Below are 20,373 nucleotides of genomic sequence, written 5' to 3' on the forward strand. Positions count from 1 at the left end.
AGTGTCGGTTATTACAGTGTCAGTTATGTCAGTTATTACAGTGTCAGGTATATCAGTTATGTCAGTTACGTCAGTTATTACAGTGTCAGTTATGTCAGTTATTACAGTGTCAGGTATGTCAGTTACGTCAGTTATAAGAGTGTCAGTTATGTCAGTTATTACCGTGTCAGTTATTACAGTGTCAGTTATAACAGTGTCAGTTATTTCAGTGTCAGTTATTACAGTGTCAGTCATTACGTCAGTTATGTCAGTTATTACAGTGTTAGGGTTAGTTAGTATCACAGTGTCGGTTATGTCAGATATAACAGTTAACAAGTCAGTTATTATAGTGTCAGGTACTAGTGTCAGGTATTCTCTATTCGATTATTGCATAGGCTCGTATCCATTATGTATCTTTCTGTGTAGCTGATAGTGTAAAGATTGAGTTTAGGGTTTAAATTAAGGGCTATAATTACTTTATTAAAGCGCAGAAAACTTCGCAATCTTTAGATAAATATACTCAGGGCTGTAGCCAGTGAGTCCAAATCTTTGATCTGTAGAATCAGATGACGTGTCTGAGTAGGTATGTATGCCTCACCTCACAGGTGAATCCCGTCTCTGTAGCCTCCAGAGACGCCCTTCTGCGACCTGCAGGGCACTGGACAGGAGGGCCTTGCGGTGATCCAGTTGTACTTGATGCCTGTCATCTTCATCTGCGTCCTGATACTCGGGCTGCCCCTCAACCTGCTCTCCCTGTGGATTTTCTCCCACCGCCTGAAGCGCTGGACGCGTAGCACCGTCCTCATCTTCAACCTTACGCTGGCTGACGCCTCTTGGCTGCTGGCCCTGCCCTTCCTCATCTACTTCCACCTGGACCGCCTCGACTGGACCCTGGGCCTGGACCTGTGCAAGACCGTGAGGCTGCTCTACCACAACTACTTCTACCTCAGCATCTTCTTCGTTTCCTCCATTAGTCTGGACCGCTACTTGGCCATCGTGCACCCACTGCGCTCCGTGGCGCTGCTGGGCCGCCGGCAGACGGTCCTGCTGTGCGGGGCCGTGTGGCTGGTCACGCTGGCCCTCAGCGTCCCCGTCGCGGGTATGACCATCGTGCAGCCCTGCCCAGGCATCAACCGCAGCGTGTGCACATTATACATGCTGCTGGACGTGACCAGCGAGAGTTTGCCCTACTCCGTCTTCTGCTCCATCACCGGGTTCGTATTCCCGCTGGTTTCCATCTGCTACTGCTGCGTGCGCAGCGTCAACGAGCTGCGCCACCTGCCCTGTCTGCACCGCCCGCAACACAAATGGCGGCGGCTCGTGCGCGTGATGAGCGCGGTGCTGATCATATTCTCTCTGCTATACCTGCCCTACCACCTGAGCCGCAACGCCACCATCGTGATGCGTGCAGTCTACCCGGACACCCCCGCGGCGTGGCGCACCGCTGACCTGCTGTTCAGCCTGGAGATGTGCGTGTGCAGCTTGAACACATGCATTAACCCGCTGTTCAGCTGCTTCGCGGGGCAGCAGTTCAGACGGGAATTCCACGACACCTTTCAGATACTTTGGCACCGACGTGCACGCGTCAAGTCAGCGGCGGCCCCCCCGCTGAAAAGTGAACGAGGAGCCGTTACGCGATCACGGCCCTCCGGGGTGAGCGCCGTGGCGCCCCTGGAGACTCTTTCTGCTCGGTGACGTCTCGGAAGTTGTGTTCTGTGGCGTCGTTTTGAGTTCAGTTTCGGGAATGGAAGAACGGAACGGAATTCGAAATGGTTTAATCCAAAAAACGAAACCAATGTGATACGTCCACATGTACAGGCTATGAATCGAGAAAATCAAATCCACCTCCAAGCCTTTTTGTAGTGGAAAATGCCTTTATTTTGTCAATGGTGCTAGGCCTGTAAATGGTTTCATTCATAATAAATTCTCAATAAAGATGATCGCTCTCAACTATTGGTGGTTATGACTAGTTATTCTAACACAACACCGCCTCTGTGTGGTTACCCTGTGAAGGAAAGACTGATGCTTTGAGCAATACAAATATCAGGCCAAATGCTAACAGCTGTCTGCAGCATGCTTTAAAACCACTGAACAGGCCGCTTGGTATGGTGTGATTTAAATAATAAAAATCAGGAATGGGCATACGTTGTTGATCAAGCATTTCCATTGCAAATAATTATCTATGTAAACCAAGGCAGACCTTTCATGACAAAATGTTTAGAACAGCAGGGTTTTAGTGGAGGGGCGTGCGGTGACGCACCGAGCCGCTGAGGGGAGCTCATTTCGCGCGCTGATCTCCGCGGTGCTGAATCCCGCCTGATTCTCACCTCAGATAAGAAGAGTGGCGGTCCTGCTCACCTCAAGGTGAAGCCGGTTCGATTGCACGATAATTCGCCATCGAATGTCTGGTGGTTAATAACACTTTACAACTTCAACCGTTTACATTTTGGTTAATCTGATTTAATCGTTAATTGGATCCTAGGATGGGCCGCGCGGAACGGAGCACCATTACGCACGGCGGAGCGGGTTGTCTGACTGCTGCTTGGTGACTGGGGAACCAGCCCGATCCCGTCCAACCTTTTTCTTCACTCCACTCGTCCGTTGAGGACGGCGGGTTTATGCGTGCAGAGGAGCAGCGCTTGGAATAACGTCTGGATGAACAATATGTTCATGAACGCCGCGCCGCCCTTTATCATAGAGTAGCTGTTAGATTAAAAATCATTTGGATATGGAGCCAGGAAAGGAACGAGCTTTTCCTCCCACTAAAGAGGGGATCAAGAGCCTGGCTGGGAAGGCCCTCGGGACTCTGCACAGGTAAGGCTTAAGATGTCCCATTGTTCAGATATTCGTTGCGTTATGAAGGAAAAAAAGACAAATATATATATATTTATATATATATATATATATATGAGCCAGTGTTTTTAAATTCGTATGTTTTTATAATTCCATTTAAGCCAAGGTTGGAGACTCTAATTTGTCTCATGATGAATTATGGACAAGACGCTGAAAAGCAGCATTGTGGGGCCGAATATTTAAGGATCCGTTATTTCCCTGGAGGATGTCTCCTCACAGCAGCTGAGGAGATTTTAATATTTAATGAAACAGCACCAGTCGTGACATCAGGTCGGAGGCTATCTATTACCATGTGTAGTCCTCCACATCCATTAATGATCGATCTATTTTAGATCAACTGTCCAGAAATATTTTCATACAGTTTAAAGGGACCTCAACATATAAATAAATATATATTAAATAAGACACAGCTAAACGCCATAAAACGTCTCACGGCCGATTGTAAATGAAAGGGGCTAAGCCTATTCGGGATGATTAAACAACGGTTCTTTCTTAAAATAGGACTTTTTTGCAAAGAAGGTATCTAATCATTGTAGGCTGAAGATGAAGACAGGAGAATCCTGGCCGAGCTCGACGCTCGGCCAGGATTCTTCTGTCTTCATCTGAATCCTTACAGGCCCCAAACATCTCACATCTGGAAACAATGAGCATCAGGAGAAGCGATTCATATTTTAAATTACCACATTTGCAAGGTGTCGGATAGACGCAGAAATAATGTTTTTGAATTAACTAAAATTAAATACAACGGTATTTATACATTTAATGACATAAATATAATTTTAAAAATCGAATTGTTTAATAGGCTTATCCCTGTGATTATGCCTGATCTAGTTATGTAGGCCTGTGCACGATTTACTGCATTTGAATGTAGGCTAAATTAATATATAAACGAGTTAAAACACAAAATTGAAAAATTCTAAAATGTCTCTTAAGAACCGCACGTCAAACGGTAGTTTCACTGAGATTCGTGAGGTTCTGCTGCAATGCGGTATGAAGGTCATCTCTTCGTTAAGAGTCCCTCGTTAGGAAGCAACCTATGGAATAAAGAGGACGTGTAGGGGCCCGTCCGGGCTCCCCGTCGAGGAGAATGGACCTATTGTCCCTGCGGTGATTGAAATGGGCCTAAAACCAAGACCTCGGTACCTCTGTGCTGCTTCCGTTATAAAACCACAATGCCCTTTGAAGAGGTCGCATTTATTTGCATAATGTAACAAATTAACGAAATTATTAAATTGCCGAAATTTAATAACGACTAATTCGGGCTGCAGCCGAAAGTGGAATTCCTACAAAAAATATTAAATGTTGTCTAATTTTGTGGTTTATTTTTATGTTTTAGATTTGTTATATTTATTTGGATGAAGTCACACAATGATCAAAAGCTAAATATGCATAACCAATCGGTGTGCAGGAAGCTGGAAAGACGCCAGCAGACCGGTGAGGTGATCGAGCTGACGGAGGATGGGAGACCCCGGGACCAGCAGCAGAAGAAGACACCCCTGTGCGACTGCACGTGCTTTGGGGCTCCTCGCAGGTACATCATCGCGATGATGAGCGGGCTCGGCTTCTGCATCTCTTTCGGGATCCGGTGCAACCTGGGCGTGGCCATCGTGAGCATGGTCAACAACAGCACGATCCATCGGGACGGCAAGATCATAGTGGTCGAGGTACGTCTCTGGACGGCTCTAGGGGTGGGGGGGGGCCTTCCATGTAAAAAACTAGACACGTGCATGGTGATTAATTGAAATCAGTGCCTTTAACCTATTCCATCTCATCAAAGGAATTTACCAGCACGTTATCGCTCTAATATGCATCATATTTTAATTATTGGAATTTATTCAGCAAATCAATTTGATTATACAGGCTATCCGACGTTAACACCTTTGACTTTATAATCATTGGATTTTCCTTATTTCATTTTTTTAGAAAGCAAAATTCAACTGGGACCCGGAGACCGTGGGGATGATCCACGGCTCCTTTTTCTGGGGCTACATAGTCACCCAGATCCCGGGAGGATATATATCGTCACGATTAGCAGCGAACAGGTAGGCCAACTACTGATGTCTTTCGGGAACGAAATTCGTTCTCCTACCGAATAGCCTGACGCGTGGGCCTCAGCAGGCCTCGTGGAGAACAAGTTTGATATCTGCTCTGGCCGTATGCAGCGCACGACCCCATCCCGTTCGTAAAGACACATTTATGGTCATCCACTTAGAGGATGTGGACCTATAGGAGGACGGCGGGATGGAGGACTGACCTGATGCGCTCCTAAAGGGGGAGCGGCACCGATGCCCGCAGGTCGCGCCTCCTCCTCGTGTTAATGAGCCCCCCTGGGACCCCCGTGTCAATCCCCCTGGGACCACCGTGTCCATCCTTTATATTCGGAGGCATGGCAACCAGACCTGCGGAGGAGATCAGAGAACCGCGTGAAACGTGCTCGCATGCCACACGCCGAATTTAATTAACAACTGATTATTCAAATATAGAAAAAACACATCTGTTCCGTTCCTTCCGTGTTTATAAAATGGTAGGCAGACAAAGTGATATCATTTTTGAAGAAACGAAAACACCTCTTTTGTTTGCTTGTAGCATATCTATATTTCCATAACCTATCTATCTATCTATCTATCTATCTATCTATCTATCTATCTATCTATCTATCTATCTATCTATCTATCTATCTATCTATCTATCTATCTATCTATCTATCTATCTCTAATTTGGTAGTATAGCCTGTCTATCTCTTCCTGTCTATCTGTGTACAGCAAGTGAATACTATTCTTTAATAGGCTACTTTACAATAATAGACCTGTGTATTTATGGTGCAGCCCCTATGAAAGGTAACCGTGACGTTTTGTCTTCTAGGGTGTTTGGGGCGGCCATCTTCCTCACGTCTACACTCAATATGTTCATTCCCTGTGCCGCCCGCAACCACTATGGAACAGTCATCTTTGTGAGGATATTACAAGGGCTTGTGGAGGTACTGATGAGTATTGAATCGATTTCCATTCCACAAATTGTTTTTTGTGGGCCACTCAAAGGGATGATTTTCAATAACCCACGTATGTGTTCACTCGTATGATCCACAAACGTTTAGCTATCATCATGTTCCTCAATTGAATACAAGCAGAGATAGCATTGTCCTCGTGAACAACCGAGTGTACCTGGACTAAATCGAGTTACCGACAGGCTGCTGTCATCTGCTATTGTCAGATTAGTCAGAACTCTGCCTTGTCCAACCACCCTCAAAACGAAACACTTCACCCCCTACACCTCACCGAGCACACCCTGACTCACACTGAACCTGACCAATCACAGCCCGGCGAGCCGCTGTTTCAGCAAGAGGGCTGTTCTATAGCTGAAGGTCGCTCTCCATTGTGGTTCTGTGTAGCTGCTGCTGCTGCAGCCAAACCCTTCATTACAACAGCACCTCTTGGCCATGAGACCTGCCTCCACTGCACGCCCTGTTATTACTGCAAATTAAACATTAGCATTTCAGGGTGTCTACCAAAGCAGACCGTAGCAATTTGTGTCCATCAATAGCTGATTGTGTGCCACTTAGAGTATAATGAAGATTTAATGGGTGCAAGTGGGTTTCAAACGGAGTGGGTAGTCAGCTTAAAAGCGTGTGGACTCACACCTATCCCATTAGTCTCAGTTTGTTTGCGATCAAATGTGATTTGTCTTGCGGTCCGTACATTTGACTAATAGGACAAGACAATAGAGGTGCAGCTTAGCCAACGCCTCTCCCTCTAATCACAAGGCATAGCTTGTATGTGAAGGAGGCAAACAAGGATCAGAGCAGCAATGAAGAATTAGAATAAAAATGGTAATCTTCTTAGGAGAGCGTTCAGGGCCATTCTTGGGTAGCATGAATCAGAGGTAAAACACTGTATAGCATAAGCGTCGTCTCTGGGTGTTGGACAGACAGTATCATCGAATTCTCTGTGTTTAATGTAGGATTCTTCCCTCCCAGGGAGTTACCTACCCTGCCTGTCATGGCATATGGAGTAAATGGGCCCCACCGATGGAGAGGAGTCGCCTGGCAACTATATCTTTCTGCGGTACGTACATAACAGTCACTGCCAACAGAAAGTACAGAGCATTTCACTTGAATTCATGTTTAAATGCTGTATCCACTCTGCGTGTTGGTTTGGGTTTGATGAGGGCAGCCACTCTGGAAGCGTGTTTCCTGGTTATTCATTGATCATCGTTTGTGGTCCTGTGCACAGGCTCCTATGCGGGCGCTGTCATCGCCATGCCTCTGGCTGGGATCCTGGTGCAGTACACCGGCTGGTCCTCTGTCTTCTACCTGTACGGTGAGCACCCCCCTGTAGACCTGCAGTTGGACTCCTACCAGTCCCCTGGGTATTTGACTATCCTGCCTGTGTTTGGTGCCTTTACTGTAACGCTAACCCCCACCCCCCCCCCCCCCCCCCCCCCCCCCCCCCACCCCCCCGCCTTGCAGGGTCGTTTGGGATGGTGTGGTACCTCTTCTGGATCCTGGTGTCCTACGAGAGCCCGGCGGAGCACCCCACCATCACCGCCGAGGAGCGCACCTACATCGAGGAGAGCATAGGAGAGAGCGCCCAGATGATGGGGGCCATGGAGGTGGGCTCCTCTCTGCCCAGATCGCTTGCCTTTCATCATTCAACCCTTTATACATTTTATTTATTCAAGTCATTTTTATTCTTATTGTGTACTGTGGCTCAGAACTATTTTATTTTTTGCTGATTGCTCAGAACTCTGTGATAGTTATTAGCAAGGAAATTGTTAAGACAGGCACATTTCATCTGCTTAGTAGGCATAAAGCAAAGAAACTAGCAAAAGTACAAGAGTAAAAATATATAGTAGCTATAAATATAGAACCAATTGGAACAGTAAATATTTAAAGTGGAATGTAAGAGGGAGTAGGCCATAAAGACATATATACATTCAAATACACACAGTACATGGTATTACTGCTGAAAACACATTCAGCTCAAATCCTTCTCCATTACCTCCATCTTGTTATTTTTACACAGAAATTCAAGACTCCTTGGAAGAAGTTTTTCTGTTCCATGCCCGTCTACGCGATCATCGTGGCCAACTTCTGCAGGAGTTGGACCTTCTACCTGCTCCTCATCAGCCAGCCCGCCTACTTTGAGGAAGTGTTTGGTTTTGAAATCAGCAAGGTACAAACCAAAACACCCCATTACTCAAAGTTCAAAGTACTGTGGTTGGCATTCATTCATTTATTTTTCCACTAAAGATGTGGCATTGGATGTGTGACCTGATGGAAATGTTTTCCACCGTTACACAATCTTTATCTTGAAAAGGAGTATGAATCACTCTGGTTGGACAAGTTTTATTCCTGCCCGCATGGACCGCAGTCATTCTCTGAAAGTACGGCTGATTGATGTGGCAGCTAGACAGTCAGGAGTTCAAAGACACAGCAGATTGGTTCCAGAACGGGGAATATCTTCCCCTTCATCTGTGGTGTGGGATATGCCGTTGTACCCTGACATGGCTGAGCTCCCATTGTGTCTCAGGTTGGAATGGTGTCCGCTCTGCCCCACCTGGTGATGACCATCATCGTACCTCTGGGAGGCCAGCTGGCCGACTACCTCCGCACCAACAACATCATGTCCACCACCATGGTGCGGAAGATCATGAACTGCGGAGGTGAGGGTGGTTCCCCATTGGTTGGTTAATGGGATCATGCGGATGAACCCACTCACTGAAATGTTGCCCTTTGTGTGTAGGATTTGGGATGGAGGCTACTCTACTGTTGGTGGTGGGGTACTCTCACAGCAAGGGTATGGCCATCTCTTTCCTCGTCCTGGCGGTTGGTTTCAGTGGCTTCGCTATATCAGGTGAGTCCAATCATTCAGGAGAATGAGGTCAATCCCACAGAACTCCAACAGTTACCTGCAGTCATGTTAACCGTATGATATTCTAATTGCTTTAGGTTTCAATGTCAATCATCTGGACATTGCTCCTCGCTACGCTAGCATCCTCATGGGTATATCCAACGGAGTGGGGACTTTGTCAGGGATGGTGTGCCCTCTCATAGTCGGGGCCATGACCAAGAACAAGGTAGGTTCTTAATTATCATGGCATGGATGTCAATATCAAGAAAGTACTTCACCCTGTCCAGACTTCTCACCGGTGTGCTCCTCCCTCAGACCCGCGAGGAGTGGCAGTACGTCTTCCTCATCGCTGCCATGGTGCACTACGGGGGCGTCATCTTCTATGGCATCTTTGCGTCCGGGGAGAAGCAGCCCTGGGCCGACCCCGAGGAGATGAGTGACGAGAAGTGTGGCTTCATCGACGAAGACGAGCTGGCCGAAGAGACGGGGGACATCACCCAGAGCATCGGGGCCGGGGGAGCGGTGGGCGGGCCCCCCAAGAGCTACGGGGCCACGGCTCAGCTGAACGGGGGCTGGGTCCAGGACTGGGATAAGACAGAGGAGTACGTGCAGCAGCCCGCCGGTCAGATACATGCCAAGGATGGATACTCCTAGAGCGTCCACCCCTTCACGTGGGCGATGCGGTGAGTGGACTTACCAAGGCCAAACCAGTGTCCGGACCGCGGACTGCACAAAGTAAGTGGTTTAATCAGCTGTTCATTCCATGTACTCAACAAAAACATAATTTAAACATGCAGCATAAAGAGATAGTTCAAAATTAATTGCAATGCAAAACAATCCTCTCGGGATTTCAAGGTGTTACTTATCACGTGTATCTAGCCGGCATAATAAACTATAGGAATAAAACATGTACTGATATATTAGAAACTTAGGGTTCCCAAACCTCACCAATCTACTTGAACAACGAGAGCCATTGCCAATCGCCATAGTAGGGTCTACAGTAGGTTAACACCATTCTGATTGCACTGATAACATAAGTATTCAAAAGAAGAAGATTCTAATCTATTTCTCAAAAATGTGTTTTATGTATTGTATATACCTGTATACTGTTTCTGTGAGACTATTGTGGATTTGGGTCTTTGATCTGTGTTAACATTGATATAAAAGGCCATATTTTTCATGGACAGTACCTTTTCAGGGATATGTCTGCTTGCAAAAATGGTCTTCTTAAGCAAGGCCAATAAAACATAGGAGAAAACTAGTGTGAGTGAAGTTGAACCTCAAATGTAGAATCTTAGTGTGTGTCGTTGCATGAATTTGCTCAATTCAATGTTTGGATACAGCCTTCTGATAGTCTCTGATAGTCCTGATTCCGCCTGCTGCTTCTGGTCTTAGATAGGTGTTTGTCAACATAAGTAATAAAGTGAACTTTCATAATCAGGTTCTGGCGGTAACGTAAGATGCATCAGAAAGCTCTGAAGGCCAATGTTCTCAAGAAGTTGTTTATGGATGTTTGGTGTGCACTGCAATAACTCCTGTGTATCACTTCCCCGTCATCACTCTATGTTTAGTGGCGTAGCACTGCCTTGCTGTATCTACTTGTAGTTGTTTTAGAGTCACGTGATGATCAACATAAGATATGTGTTTGAACCAGTTCATGTTATTGCTGAGGATGCAGGGCGAATCATCGCATTCCCACCGCCAAGAAAACCGTACTGTATCTGAACAACCGCGTTTTTGTGATCCGTTTGGTGTTTCTTGGTTGTTCTCATTGTCACCATACGTACTTTATTGATGATTTGATATTGTCAAGTAAAAAATAAATTAAGAAAGAACACATTTTAAAAAGATGGGCTTTCCCATCGTATTTTGTTTGCTATTTAATCACTTTAGATTATATGTGAACACTGCAAGGATGTTTTAAAATATACACATATTTAAGAATGTTAAAGATGACCAAAAGATACTATCAGGCCTTTGTGCCTGACATTTAAGTATACAGATAAATGTGATTTTATGGCTTCCCATAATGTGTTTAACAAAGACAAAAGTTGATGTCAAAAAGTGTCACAGAAATGCTCACATGGTTTTATAAAAAAATATATTCAAAAGTCTTCCTTTTGTGATTTTCTTTCTCGTCACGGTTTCTTCTCCTGTGTGGTTCACCTCAAAGTTAAAGGTCCAGAGAAACTATAGATAGACCACCAAACTACTCCCCCCCCCCCCCACACACCCTTTTCCAATCAATGTCCTCTTTCGCTCTCATTAGCAGATCAATTGCAGTTGTCCCCTGAGTGTGTGAGGAAGACTAGTGGACCATGTAGCTCGGTAATTGTTACAGGGAGTGAGAACAGTAATCCTAATACTATAGTCCAGATTACATCTGCACCAGCTAACCATACTGTCTGATATCGCCCATCGTATACATCCACCTGCTATAGCATACCACTTGATTCACACAAAGCAGAATAACAGTCAAACCCTACTATGCAGTGTTTTGTATGATTTAAGTCTCTCGCTGGTGTCTGCTGCTGTCTGGTGTACTAGCAGAAAATCTTGAACCCCAGGCTGACAGCGCACCTTTTACATGATTCCCCTGCTCCTATATGAGCAGGGCAAGGAAGTCATGAAGGAAAGGTATGAACAAGATAACCTGAGTGTAATGAGCTTTCTCCCACCTCTCCAACTGACAAAGGAACAAAAGTCCACCTGCATGGCAGGACCCTGCTTATCGTTGGTATCGTTGAAGGTCAGCAGTGTTACACGTACAGCAGTACCCTGATGACCGGGGCCTGGAGGAGTACCCAGGCTTATGGAGCTCATACATAAACATCCCAATGAGGATCAATACTGTTTCAGCAGGAGTGGTTCTGGTCTTTTCATTAATATTGAATATATCAGTCAATAAAGATTAATATGGATATATAATAATATTCCAATGACTATAGATAAGAGTGTAATCGTCACAGGTCATTCTAAACTTTAAGTTGAGTTGCATACATTACATTAGTACATTAACATTCTTAATATGACTGTGTCCCATCACCTCAGAAAACACTACACTCAATACGGCGTAGTAATCGTGGCAAATTGAACAAACACAGGATAACAGTTCCTGAAATCAATATCAAATCGATGTAATGAGGGTATCAGAATCAGCTGCATGCTATTTATCAATCAACTTATTCTTCTTAATCTCCCTAGCCGAGAGAGGACACTATCGCCCCTCGCTCTCTCCCTCTCTCTCTCTCCCTCAGCGGCAGCTTCTCAGAGCACTTGTTAATTTGACAGGAAACACAATTGTGTCACCAGCCACGTGGAACATGTTTTCCCATGCCTAACCAGATGGAATGGTCATGGCTGTTACCCCGGCGACGCGGCTGTGTAATTGGACCAGCAGTGGGTGGACAGAATCGACGAAGCTCACTGGTTGGTTGAAACCATTACCCATTTACCTGTCTTGTAATTGTGTTTCACGGTTTTGTGTAGCATGTGTGTGACTTGGTGGTGCCTGTTTGTGAGTTTTTGTGTTTAATTCTGGCCAGGCGGAGCGGGGAGAGGCAAGCAGTAGAGGGCAGGTGGTGGGTCTCCAGTGGGACTGTAATGGGATCACGCCCGGCCAGAATGAGTGTTTGATGACAGGGGTAGCACTCGTCCCCTGAGGCTCTCCCCCTGCATACTATTATCCCCCTGATCCCCACACCTCTCTCTCTCTCTCTCTCTCTCTCTCTCTCTCTCTCTCTCTCTCTCTCTCTCTCTCTCTCTCTCTCTCCATTATTAAGCTATTGCTGTTCAAGTGAACTCATACTGTGTATCAACCACAGTGGATGTGAACCTGTAATTTTAAAATCCGGGTTGATCCATAGGTGTAAATAGAGCCACAATGTTTGACAAAAACAGTGGAGTAATTATTGTTTACGAGACCCTCTGGCACTGCATTGTACTCTGGACAATTAAATTCACACGCCTCATTTTCCCACCGTTGCTAATTGCTTTATTAATGGAGAGCTTTGCACTGTAAGTAAGCTTTTGCGAGCATCATAAATGTCATGTTGAATTGCCCTGAAGCGAAATAAACGAACACACACTTTACGATCTGAATTTCTAAATAAAAGTATGTATATTTAGATTTTCTTGGATTCTCTTAATGTCTCCATTTCTATGTTTCCCACTTTCAAATTTGGTTATTTTAGAACTACATACCAAACACTCTTATCAATTGAAGTTTAATTATGTATCAGCTTTTTATATCGCCCTTCAATACTGACACACAAAGGGCGTTAGTTCCAAAACTAGATTAAATAGCAGCATTTAGTCAAACATTGACCGCAACACCAGCCCTTCTTAGATGTTGAAGATGTTCTCCTCAGAAGTTCAAATGTGAGTATTTGTGGTCAGAGGAGAAGAGTGACCTTCTCATTATCTTCTTTTCAAGGAATCTTTTGCTATTTATATGGAGGATAATTGATCCGAGGTCTTTCATTTTCTTTTGCCTCTTTATATAATGTGTACAGCTTCACACTGCCTCTAACCATCACACACAACGCAGACTATAACTAAATAATATAGTGTTTAAGATCAAAATTACACACTCTACAGCTTACAATATCTAATATTGTATATCGCACGTTAATAATTAACACATACACACACACAAACAAAGACACACACACATACGCATTTCTGATACATTGCAGTAACGTCATGCTACCTCAAAGTAGCATGCTTTATATTTGGTTTCAGGTTTCATTCCATTCCGGTATGTGTGAGTGTGTGTTTGCATGCATGCGCACGTATGTGTGCGTGTATGTGTGTATGTGTAGGTGTGTGTGTGTGTGTGTGTGTGTGTGTGCATGTGTGTGTGTGTGTGTTTGTGCGCGCGTGTGTGCGTGCGTGTCCTTCCCTGTGTGTGATCCATCACCTAGCCCAAGCGTAGTAGTAGTAGTATTTTAGTCCAGGCTGGAGCAGCTTAGACGTGTGCTGAAGGGTGGCTCCACCCTCACAGCCCTGCCCACTCCACCCCCTCCCCAAGGGCCTCCTATTCACCCTACCAGATGGGGGCTGGATCTGAGATTTAATGGATACTACCCCTCACTCCCTCCCCTGCTAGCACGGTGGGGGTAGGGGTAGGGGTTTGTTTTCATGGTTCCAATAAGGACAGACAAGAGGCAGCTCGTATATAGAGGAGGAGGGGGAATGTCTGTCTGGTATTATAGTCTAATACATTGGCTCATATGCCGCTGCTGTGTTACTTGCAATACATGACTCATAAATCAATAATATAGACATTTTAGATGTAAGTATATACCGTACATTTATTTTTGCCAATAATTGTGTACCACTCTCAGTGGTCTGCAAGGAGTTAAACTGCAAGGTTGGTGTTGAGGTTCTTATTAAATCACAGCCAAGGAGCCAGCAAGACGCGATTGGTTCTTATGACACTGTTATGGGGTTGAATAATTGGAGTGCACCAATTGGATTATGTTGCCCACACACTCATAATAATCCTGCAAGGTGAGAGGAGCTGTCCCTGTTAACACAAAGTACCTGCCAAGATGTCAGATCACATGCAATCACCTTCTCCCAAATCTCCATTAAATCCCTCTCTGCCTTTACACAGCAGACAGTGACTCTTTGGTTCTTCATTGCCCCGATATAGTGTGCTCAGGTAGCAGGTTTGAAAATCCAGTTGACAGGTCAACACACTCATCAGTAAGTTTGTTTACCTGCTTTGCTTCTGACAGGCCACTGCTTGAAATGTTGGAACACAAAAATCTAAATCACTGTCAGGAATATTTAATATTTCAAACCACAATTTATTGCATAATTAATAAACAAATGCTTATTAGAAAATAAGAAGAGCAGACAGGATAAAGAGCTGTGTTATTTGCATTTGTATATATATATATATATATATATTCTTGATTTGTTGAAAAAAAATTACGCATACACATGCTGGCCCTTGCTCAGTGACCCGGGCGTGTCTGTGTGTGAATTGCTTTATGGGCGTGTTCAACGAGCCGTGTCCATGTTGGTGTTTCCTCCGAGTCACCCGTGCAGTAATGCGGTGTCTGGCAGCGCGGTGTCACGCACCGGCCAAGGCTCTGCCTTTGATTGAAGACGCCATATAAGCCTAATTGATCCCAGAGCAGCAGAGGAGCTCCGACACGTAGGTGAGGTTTGAGATGTGTGAATTAGTAACAAAGTCACATGACCAGCCTGACAGCCAATCACTATGCGGGTTCAGTTTTGTGGCGGTGCTGAGACAATAATGACAGATGGCGCATGAGAATAGATAGCTCAGCTGCGCTCTGCATTCTATGTGAATGAATATATCTAGATTTATAAATATAGTCCTATTGCAAGAGTAAAATAATAAGAAGAAAACAAATGTTTTTTTACTTAACGTGATTGAAAACACAAACAATTGTGGCTTCTTGCATGTAACACAGGCTCCAACACGAGCCTCCCTTGAATGATATTTGATTATTTAAAAGAACCATAAATCACTCATGCATGCCCATGTCTTTGTGAAATGCCAATAGGTCTTTCATAGTGGGGATGGGAGTGTCTCTGGGCCCAGGGTCTCCAAGGAATCATTAGGGGAGTGTGCCCAGTTGAAATGAATTTACACATCCAGGCACACACCATGATTGAAAAGGGACACATGATGCTACCATCTGTGATATGGTATAGCAATTATATCATGTTAAATCTGTACAAACACATACCAAGATAATACATGGAAATTATGAAATGCATGTCCCTGAAACTACTACTGACTTGAATAAACAAAAAACATTTTGATTGATTTATTTAGAATGCCTTACATCTGATATATCTGAAACAATTTATTAAACAAATAAAGAGTCACAATACATTTGATAAATAAAGTTTCAGTGATATGAGAAAACAATGTAAAACACCTGCATCTAAAATGACAATGGCATAAAAGATAGCAACGTAACGTCATCATGTAACACATCATTACTTTGATAACACTGCCAGGAGATCCCCCCAAACACTGAGACCTTCCACATCAAAATCTCCGTCTGCCATCTTCAGAGCATTGAGCTCTTTCTCCACCTCCTCCCTGAGCAGTGGGGAAGTCGCCACTAAGGCTGCAAAATGGTCCGTCAGCTTCTGGAAGGACACTCCCGTTGTGGTACCTGTTGGAACCCACTCCCCTTCGTTTATGTCAAAGGTCATGTCGGAGGCCCACCTTTTGAGCACAATGCAGTACCTGGCCCTAAACTCCAAGTTGTCCTTGACTTGGCTCATGATATGATCAAGAGGCACATGCAAACACATATTTTGCAGCAGCTGTTCGTTTTGCTGTAACCAGTTCAAGAGAAAACCACGGGAGGCTGTTGCTGCTGGAGTGTTGATGTTCCTCCTTAAAGCAGAAGCAATCACCAAGACGACATGGTCCTCTTCCTCACATCTCTGCAGCATCTCCTCCAACAGTTCATGCGCTGCGTGCGCCTCTCCTCCTCCACCAAACCCCGCATCCAGGGTCTCCATCAGCAGCCTGCCCTGGACCTCTGCCAACCTACCCTGGACCTCCGCATCCACACCTGGAGATGCATTGGTCCTCACAGGCATGGCTGTCAGGACTCTGCTCGCCGATATACACGCAATGAGCTGTTCGACGTGGCCCTTGGCGTCCTCGGGCTCGTTCTCATTGGCTTCCGTAGGACTCAAACTACCGACCAGTAACTTCAGGTGGGTCCTGGGTAACACGGGGTTCTTCAGTAACCTGGTGAGTAGGAGGTGCTGACAACGCGACAAATCTCCGAACGAGACGTCCGTGTGTCCCGGGAAGGTGGCTCTTAGGCTTTCATTGGTGGTCTGCAAATGTTTCTCCATGATGCTCCGGATCGTCTTCTTGTTGTTGAACCTTGCATGCAGGAGCTGACAGTACAGGGTCCACTGAAAGGCTCTGTCCAGGGTCTGTGTGTCCCACTGCCTCACCAGGTCCGTCTGCACCGCGGCCAGCAGCTCCGCGGTGCTCTGCAGGTTCTTCAGGACCTCCTCCATGAGGCTCTACATGGGGACACTCGGGTCATTGCTTCTGTGTACCATAACGTCAAAACATCGTTACTAACATCAAGCTAAACGGCCAACTTCACGGACTGCCAGCAGTCAACGTCTTTGATAATGTGCGCGTGCGCAGTGGTGTGCCGCGACTTTGTGTGGCGCTGGTTTGAACCTTCAAAATAAAAGTGAGCCAAAGCGATTCAAGACAACTCATTAGAGCCATAAAAGCTTCAATAAACATCTCAAAACATATGTAATAAATCTGATACACGTTCAATACGACAGAATTGACGTTAAAAGATCCTAACAAACGACACGCCAAGTACCTGACTTCACTGCTAACAGTCGACTGCTCTGATCATGTGCGCTTGCGCAGTTGTGTGCGGCGCTACTCTGTGGCGCTACTTTCATACTTCAAAATAAAAGTGAGCCAAAGCGATTCGCGATTCAACTCATTTGAGTCATTAAAGCTTCAAGAAACATTTCACAACTTACATAATAATACCGATTGAATATTGCATTTTCTGTTTAAATGGGGGTTTCAACTGAGTTGTATGTCAATGAGTGACATAAAATTAACGTTTGATATTATCATGAGACATGTGTATTGCAGCAGGCTTTGGAAACATAGTTGTATATGTAGGCTATGTACATATACAACCTGATAGCTGAAGCACCAAAGCCAGGGGCAGGAAGAAAATACAAAAAAGGGGCATAGCCATCATAACTTCCCTCCCATTATGAGCAGTGGTTTCCTCATAGGGTCGGGGGTGTCTGCAGCAGTGGAGGCTATATTTGTGTGAGTCCGTGCAGTAGTGGATGCTATGTGTGTGTGAGTGTCTGTGTTGTAGTGGATGCTGTTCCCTGAACGCTGGCTCAGTGTTGTGAAATGCTTCCACTGTAGTGTACTCTAAGTGTGTGTAGTGAAAAGAATGCATATTGTAATCCAGGAGAACAGGGAACGCGGTTCCGAAAGATCTGCATCCACCACTTGAATTGCAGGGTAAGAGTCTTGATTTATTTTTATTATTTTAGAAGCGGTCTCCTCTAGACAATCCTTCTTTCTGCTTTACCACTTTTGAAACACGCAATTAGAATTGTATTAATTCTCTGGTCTATGCACAAATCTTTCAAATCCTCACAATCCATACGGCCAGAAAGGGCTGTGCGGTTTATGGTCTCGTGTTGTGAATAGACAATCTGTGAAATTAACAGACAGAAACAAGAAATTCAATAAAACCGATAATAAAAGAGACTCCATGAACATACACTTGAAAGTTATAGTGGTTGTACTTGCCTTAAGTCTTGAGTCAGGTTTGAAGGATTTGATCATATTCCAAGTAGGTCTACAGTCAAATTATTGGTCACAACAAATACTTGTTCGATGTTTGCTTGTTCAAGCAAAAAATAACGGCAAAAACTCAATTTATGACTGTACTTAAAAAACATTGTTTTCAACAGAGCCTATTTATTTGCACTGTCATGCAAATATATGATCTATTATATGAATTATGACCCCCCCCTGCCAGTGAATGATAACCATTCGTAAAATCTCAGAGAATGACTTCCGACTCTTTGAAATCCTGAACCAAGAAACAAAATTAAACAAAAGATTCAGATTTATTCATATGAATATAAATGCCGGGTTCTCCTTTTCATTATTATTATTGTTTATATTATCTAAAAGTACAGGTTATATACAAGCTAAGTTAGTATGGACTCTGAAGGAGCCGGGATGGACCAAGTGAGCCTTGAGACCCTGTTAAGTGAAAGTAAAGGGATTAGTTGTAGTGAGCGCTGAAGGGACAACAGGCTCTGTGTCTTTGACTCGCTGTGACCCAGCAGTCGGGATTCCACCATAACCTCATCGCCGAGTCATCTGGAGCCAACTAGGCCATGTTATGATTGCTTTCTACAGGCTCCGAACAGGCCTTTGAACATCTTAAGGCCAAATAGGTCAGATTAATGCTGGTTTGATTGCCCTGAGAAAAAAAATAGAGGAAGACGGAAAATCAGAGATTCTGATTCCACGAGACCTGCATAGATATAATAATTAGGAAGCATGGGCAAGAGGCATGCGTCCTGACCCAGTAGAAGAGGAGCCAGATATGTTTGGGATCCTTTGGATTCCTCTAAGATGTCTTTGCATGAGAAAACACTGGAAGAACCCAATAGGAACAGAACGTCACTTGTGCTAATTCATAGTAGCACCGCAAAAGTTGGAGAAAAGTCATCCATCTGGATCATACTGGATTGAGCCCATGCTGTCAATCGAGACTCCGTTGGCATTGTAGGACATGGGGACGTTACAGGCAACACACACATGCTAAGCCTTGAGATCCAGAGAACATACTTGTTCAGTGGGAGAAGGAGGCCTTCTGCTCAGGGAAAGGTGGGAATGTAGTGTCTGGCTGCGACTGCCCTGTCCCAGTGTGTAGGTGTTTGCACAATGGCCTGTTGTGTTTTCTGTTAGCGATAAGATTAGATGACCTTCTCTCTGAGAGGAAGTTCCTCTGAGTCTCCAGTGTGGCAACCTAGTGTGATTCTGTCTCCGGATCCAGGGTGACCCCAGATCCCCACATATTTGCTGGTCAGCAGTCTTGAGGTCAAAGGATCAGAGTCATATGTGGACCTGACGCTCTGTTCCAGAACGAGGGTGGAGCCTCATCATTGCAATATCCCGGGGTGAACCCAGGAACTGCACTTCCTTGTTTGAGTAAGGATTTATTAACATTTGCATTGCATCCTTCCGTTGCGGAAGGCCTGCCTGTTAAAACTGAACACAACAAGCAGCCATTCACAGTCCAGGCTACAAATGAAAACCTTAACGGAACAAACTATGTGTTTCCTTTGAGAATCGAGACAAGTGGCATTTCAAATAATTATGTTGCTATCAAGGAGCCTTGAGGAAGGCTCCTTGATAGCACACAGAACACAAATTTTAGAACACAGCTGAATGTAATCTTTTCCACCGCATATTATGATATAGTTTGGTAAATAGGCCCAGTGCTCCAGTTACATCAGTAAAAATTAATGAAGAAAATGTAGTATTGTAGGTTTTTATCAGTCCTCCTTGGATTTACATCTAATGGCCTCGAGTTTAACTCTGAAACAATACTTAAATCTGAAAATATAACCAGCATAGTATACAAATAAATGGCAACACTTTATTGAAAGTCAGGCAATAACTGATTCACTTACTAACTCGGCATTAAGCAGAAGAGAGATTCAAGATTCAAAGGGACTTGCAGGTATAAGACACTATTATTATTAATTATAGTTGTCGTCATAGCAGTCAATTAATCTGTAATACTAAGCATGGACGTCGCTCTTGATTGCTTAATTGACCTCCTGGCCGCCTTGTTGTGGACGGCATTTGTTGAAATGCTTACAGTTAATCTCATGTAATCTTAATCAATCCTCGACTCTTTGCCCGGATCCGTCAGTCTTGGCTGGTCTGAGTCCTTCGCTAGTGAGAATGGGATTAAGAGCAAGGCGGATGGGGAGCGGAGAGTGGTCCACGTCATTAGCGTCTATAGCTTATGCCAAGGCAAATTTGGCCTTAGTTTGGTTAGAAGGACAATATAATCCTGCTCCCCGCTCCTACCAAAACTGCTGGGATGTTGATCAAAGATAAATAGTATGAGTCAAT

The 20,373-nt window shown here is 44.7% G+C and overlaps 3 protein-coding genes across 3 annotated transcripts; 2 read left to right on the forward strand and 1 right to left on the reverse strand.

Annotated features, from left to right (window-relative positions):
- Window positions 1–669: 669 nt before the first annotated feature.
- Window positions 670–1,674, forward strand: LOC307080731 (P2Y purinoceptor 4-like; the record flags this gene model as incomplete). The annotated part of the gene is made up of 1 exon (XM_079743596.1): window positions 670–1,674. The coding sequence occupies exon 1, from the start codon at window positions 676–678 to the stop codon at window positions 1,672–1,674; it is 999 nt and encodes a 332-aa protein (XP_079599722.1). The 5' UTR covers window positions 670–675.
- Window positions 1,675–2,707: 1,033 nt separating this feature from the next.
- On the forward strand, window positions 2,708–9,335 carry slc17a6a (solute carrier family 17 member 6a; the record flags this gene model as incomplete). The annotated part of the gene is made up of 12 exons (XM_079743490.1): window positions 2,708–2,793; window positions 4,241–4,496; window positions 4,756–4,874; window positions 5,695–5,809; window positions 6,806–6,893; window positions 7,062–7,148; window positions 7,298–7,440; window positions 7,854–8,003; window positions 8,361–8,493; window positions 8,574–8,684; window positions 8,780–8,907; window positions 8,997–9,335. The coding sequence occupies 12 exons, from the start codon at window positions 2,708–2,710 to the stop codon at window positions 9,333–9,335; spliced, it is 1,755 nt and encodes a 584-aa protein (XP_079599616.1).
- Window positions 9,336–15,668: 6,333 nt separating this feature from the next.
- On the reverse strand, window positions 15,669–16,807 carry fancf (FA complementation group F; the record flags this gene model as incomplete). Its single annotated transcript, XM_079743491.1, has 1 exon — window positions 15,669–16,807. Exon 1 carries the CDS (start codon window positions 16,719–16,721, stop codon window positions 15,669–15,671), a length of 1,053 nt encoding a protein of 350 aa, XP_079599617.1. The 5' UTR covers window positions 16,722–16,807.
- Between the last annotated feature and the right edge of the window lie 3,566 nt (window positions 16,808–20,373).

The sequence above is a fragment of the Pollachius pollachius genome (genome assembly GCF_949987615.1).
Source record: "Pollachius pollachius genome assembly, chromosome: 9".
Taxonomy (NCBI): domain Eukaryota; kingdom Metazoa; phylum Chordata; class Actinopteri; order Gadiformes; family Gadidae; genus Pollachius; species Pollachius pollachius.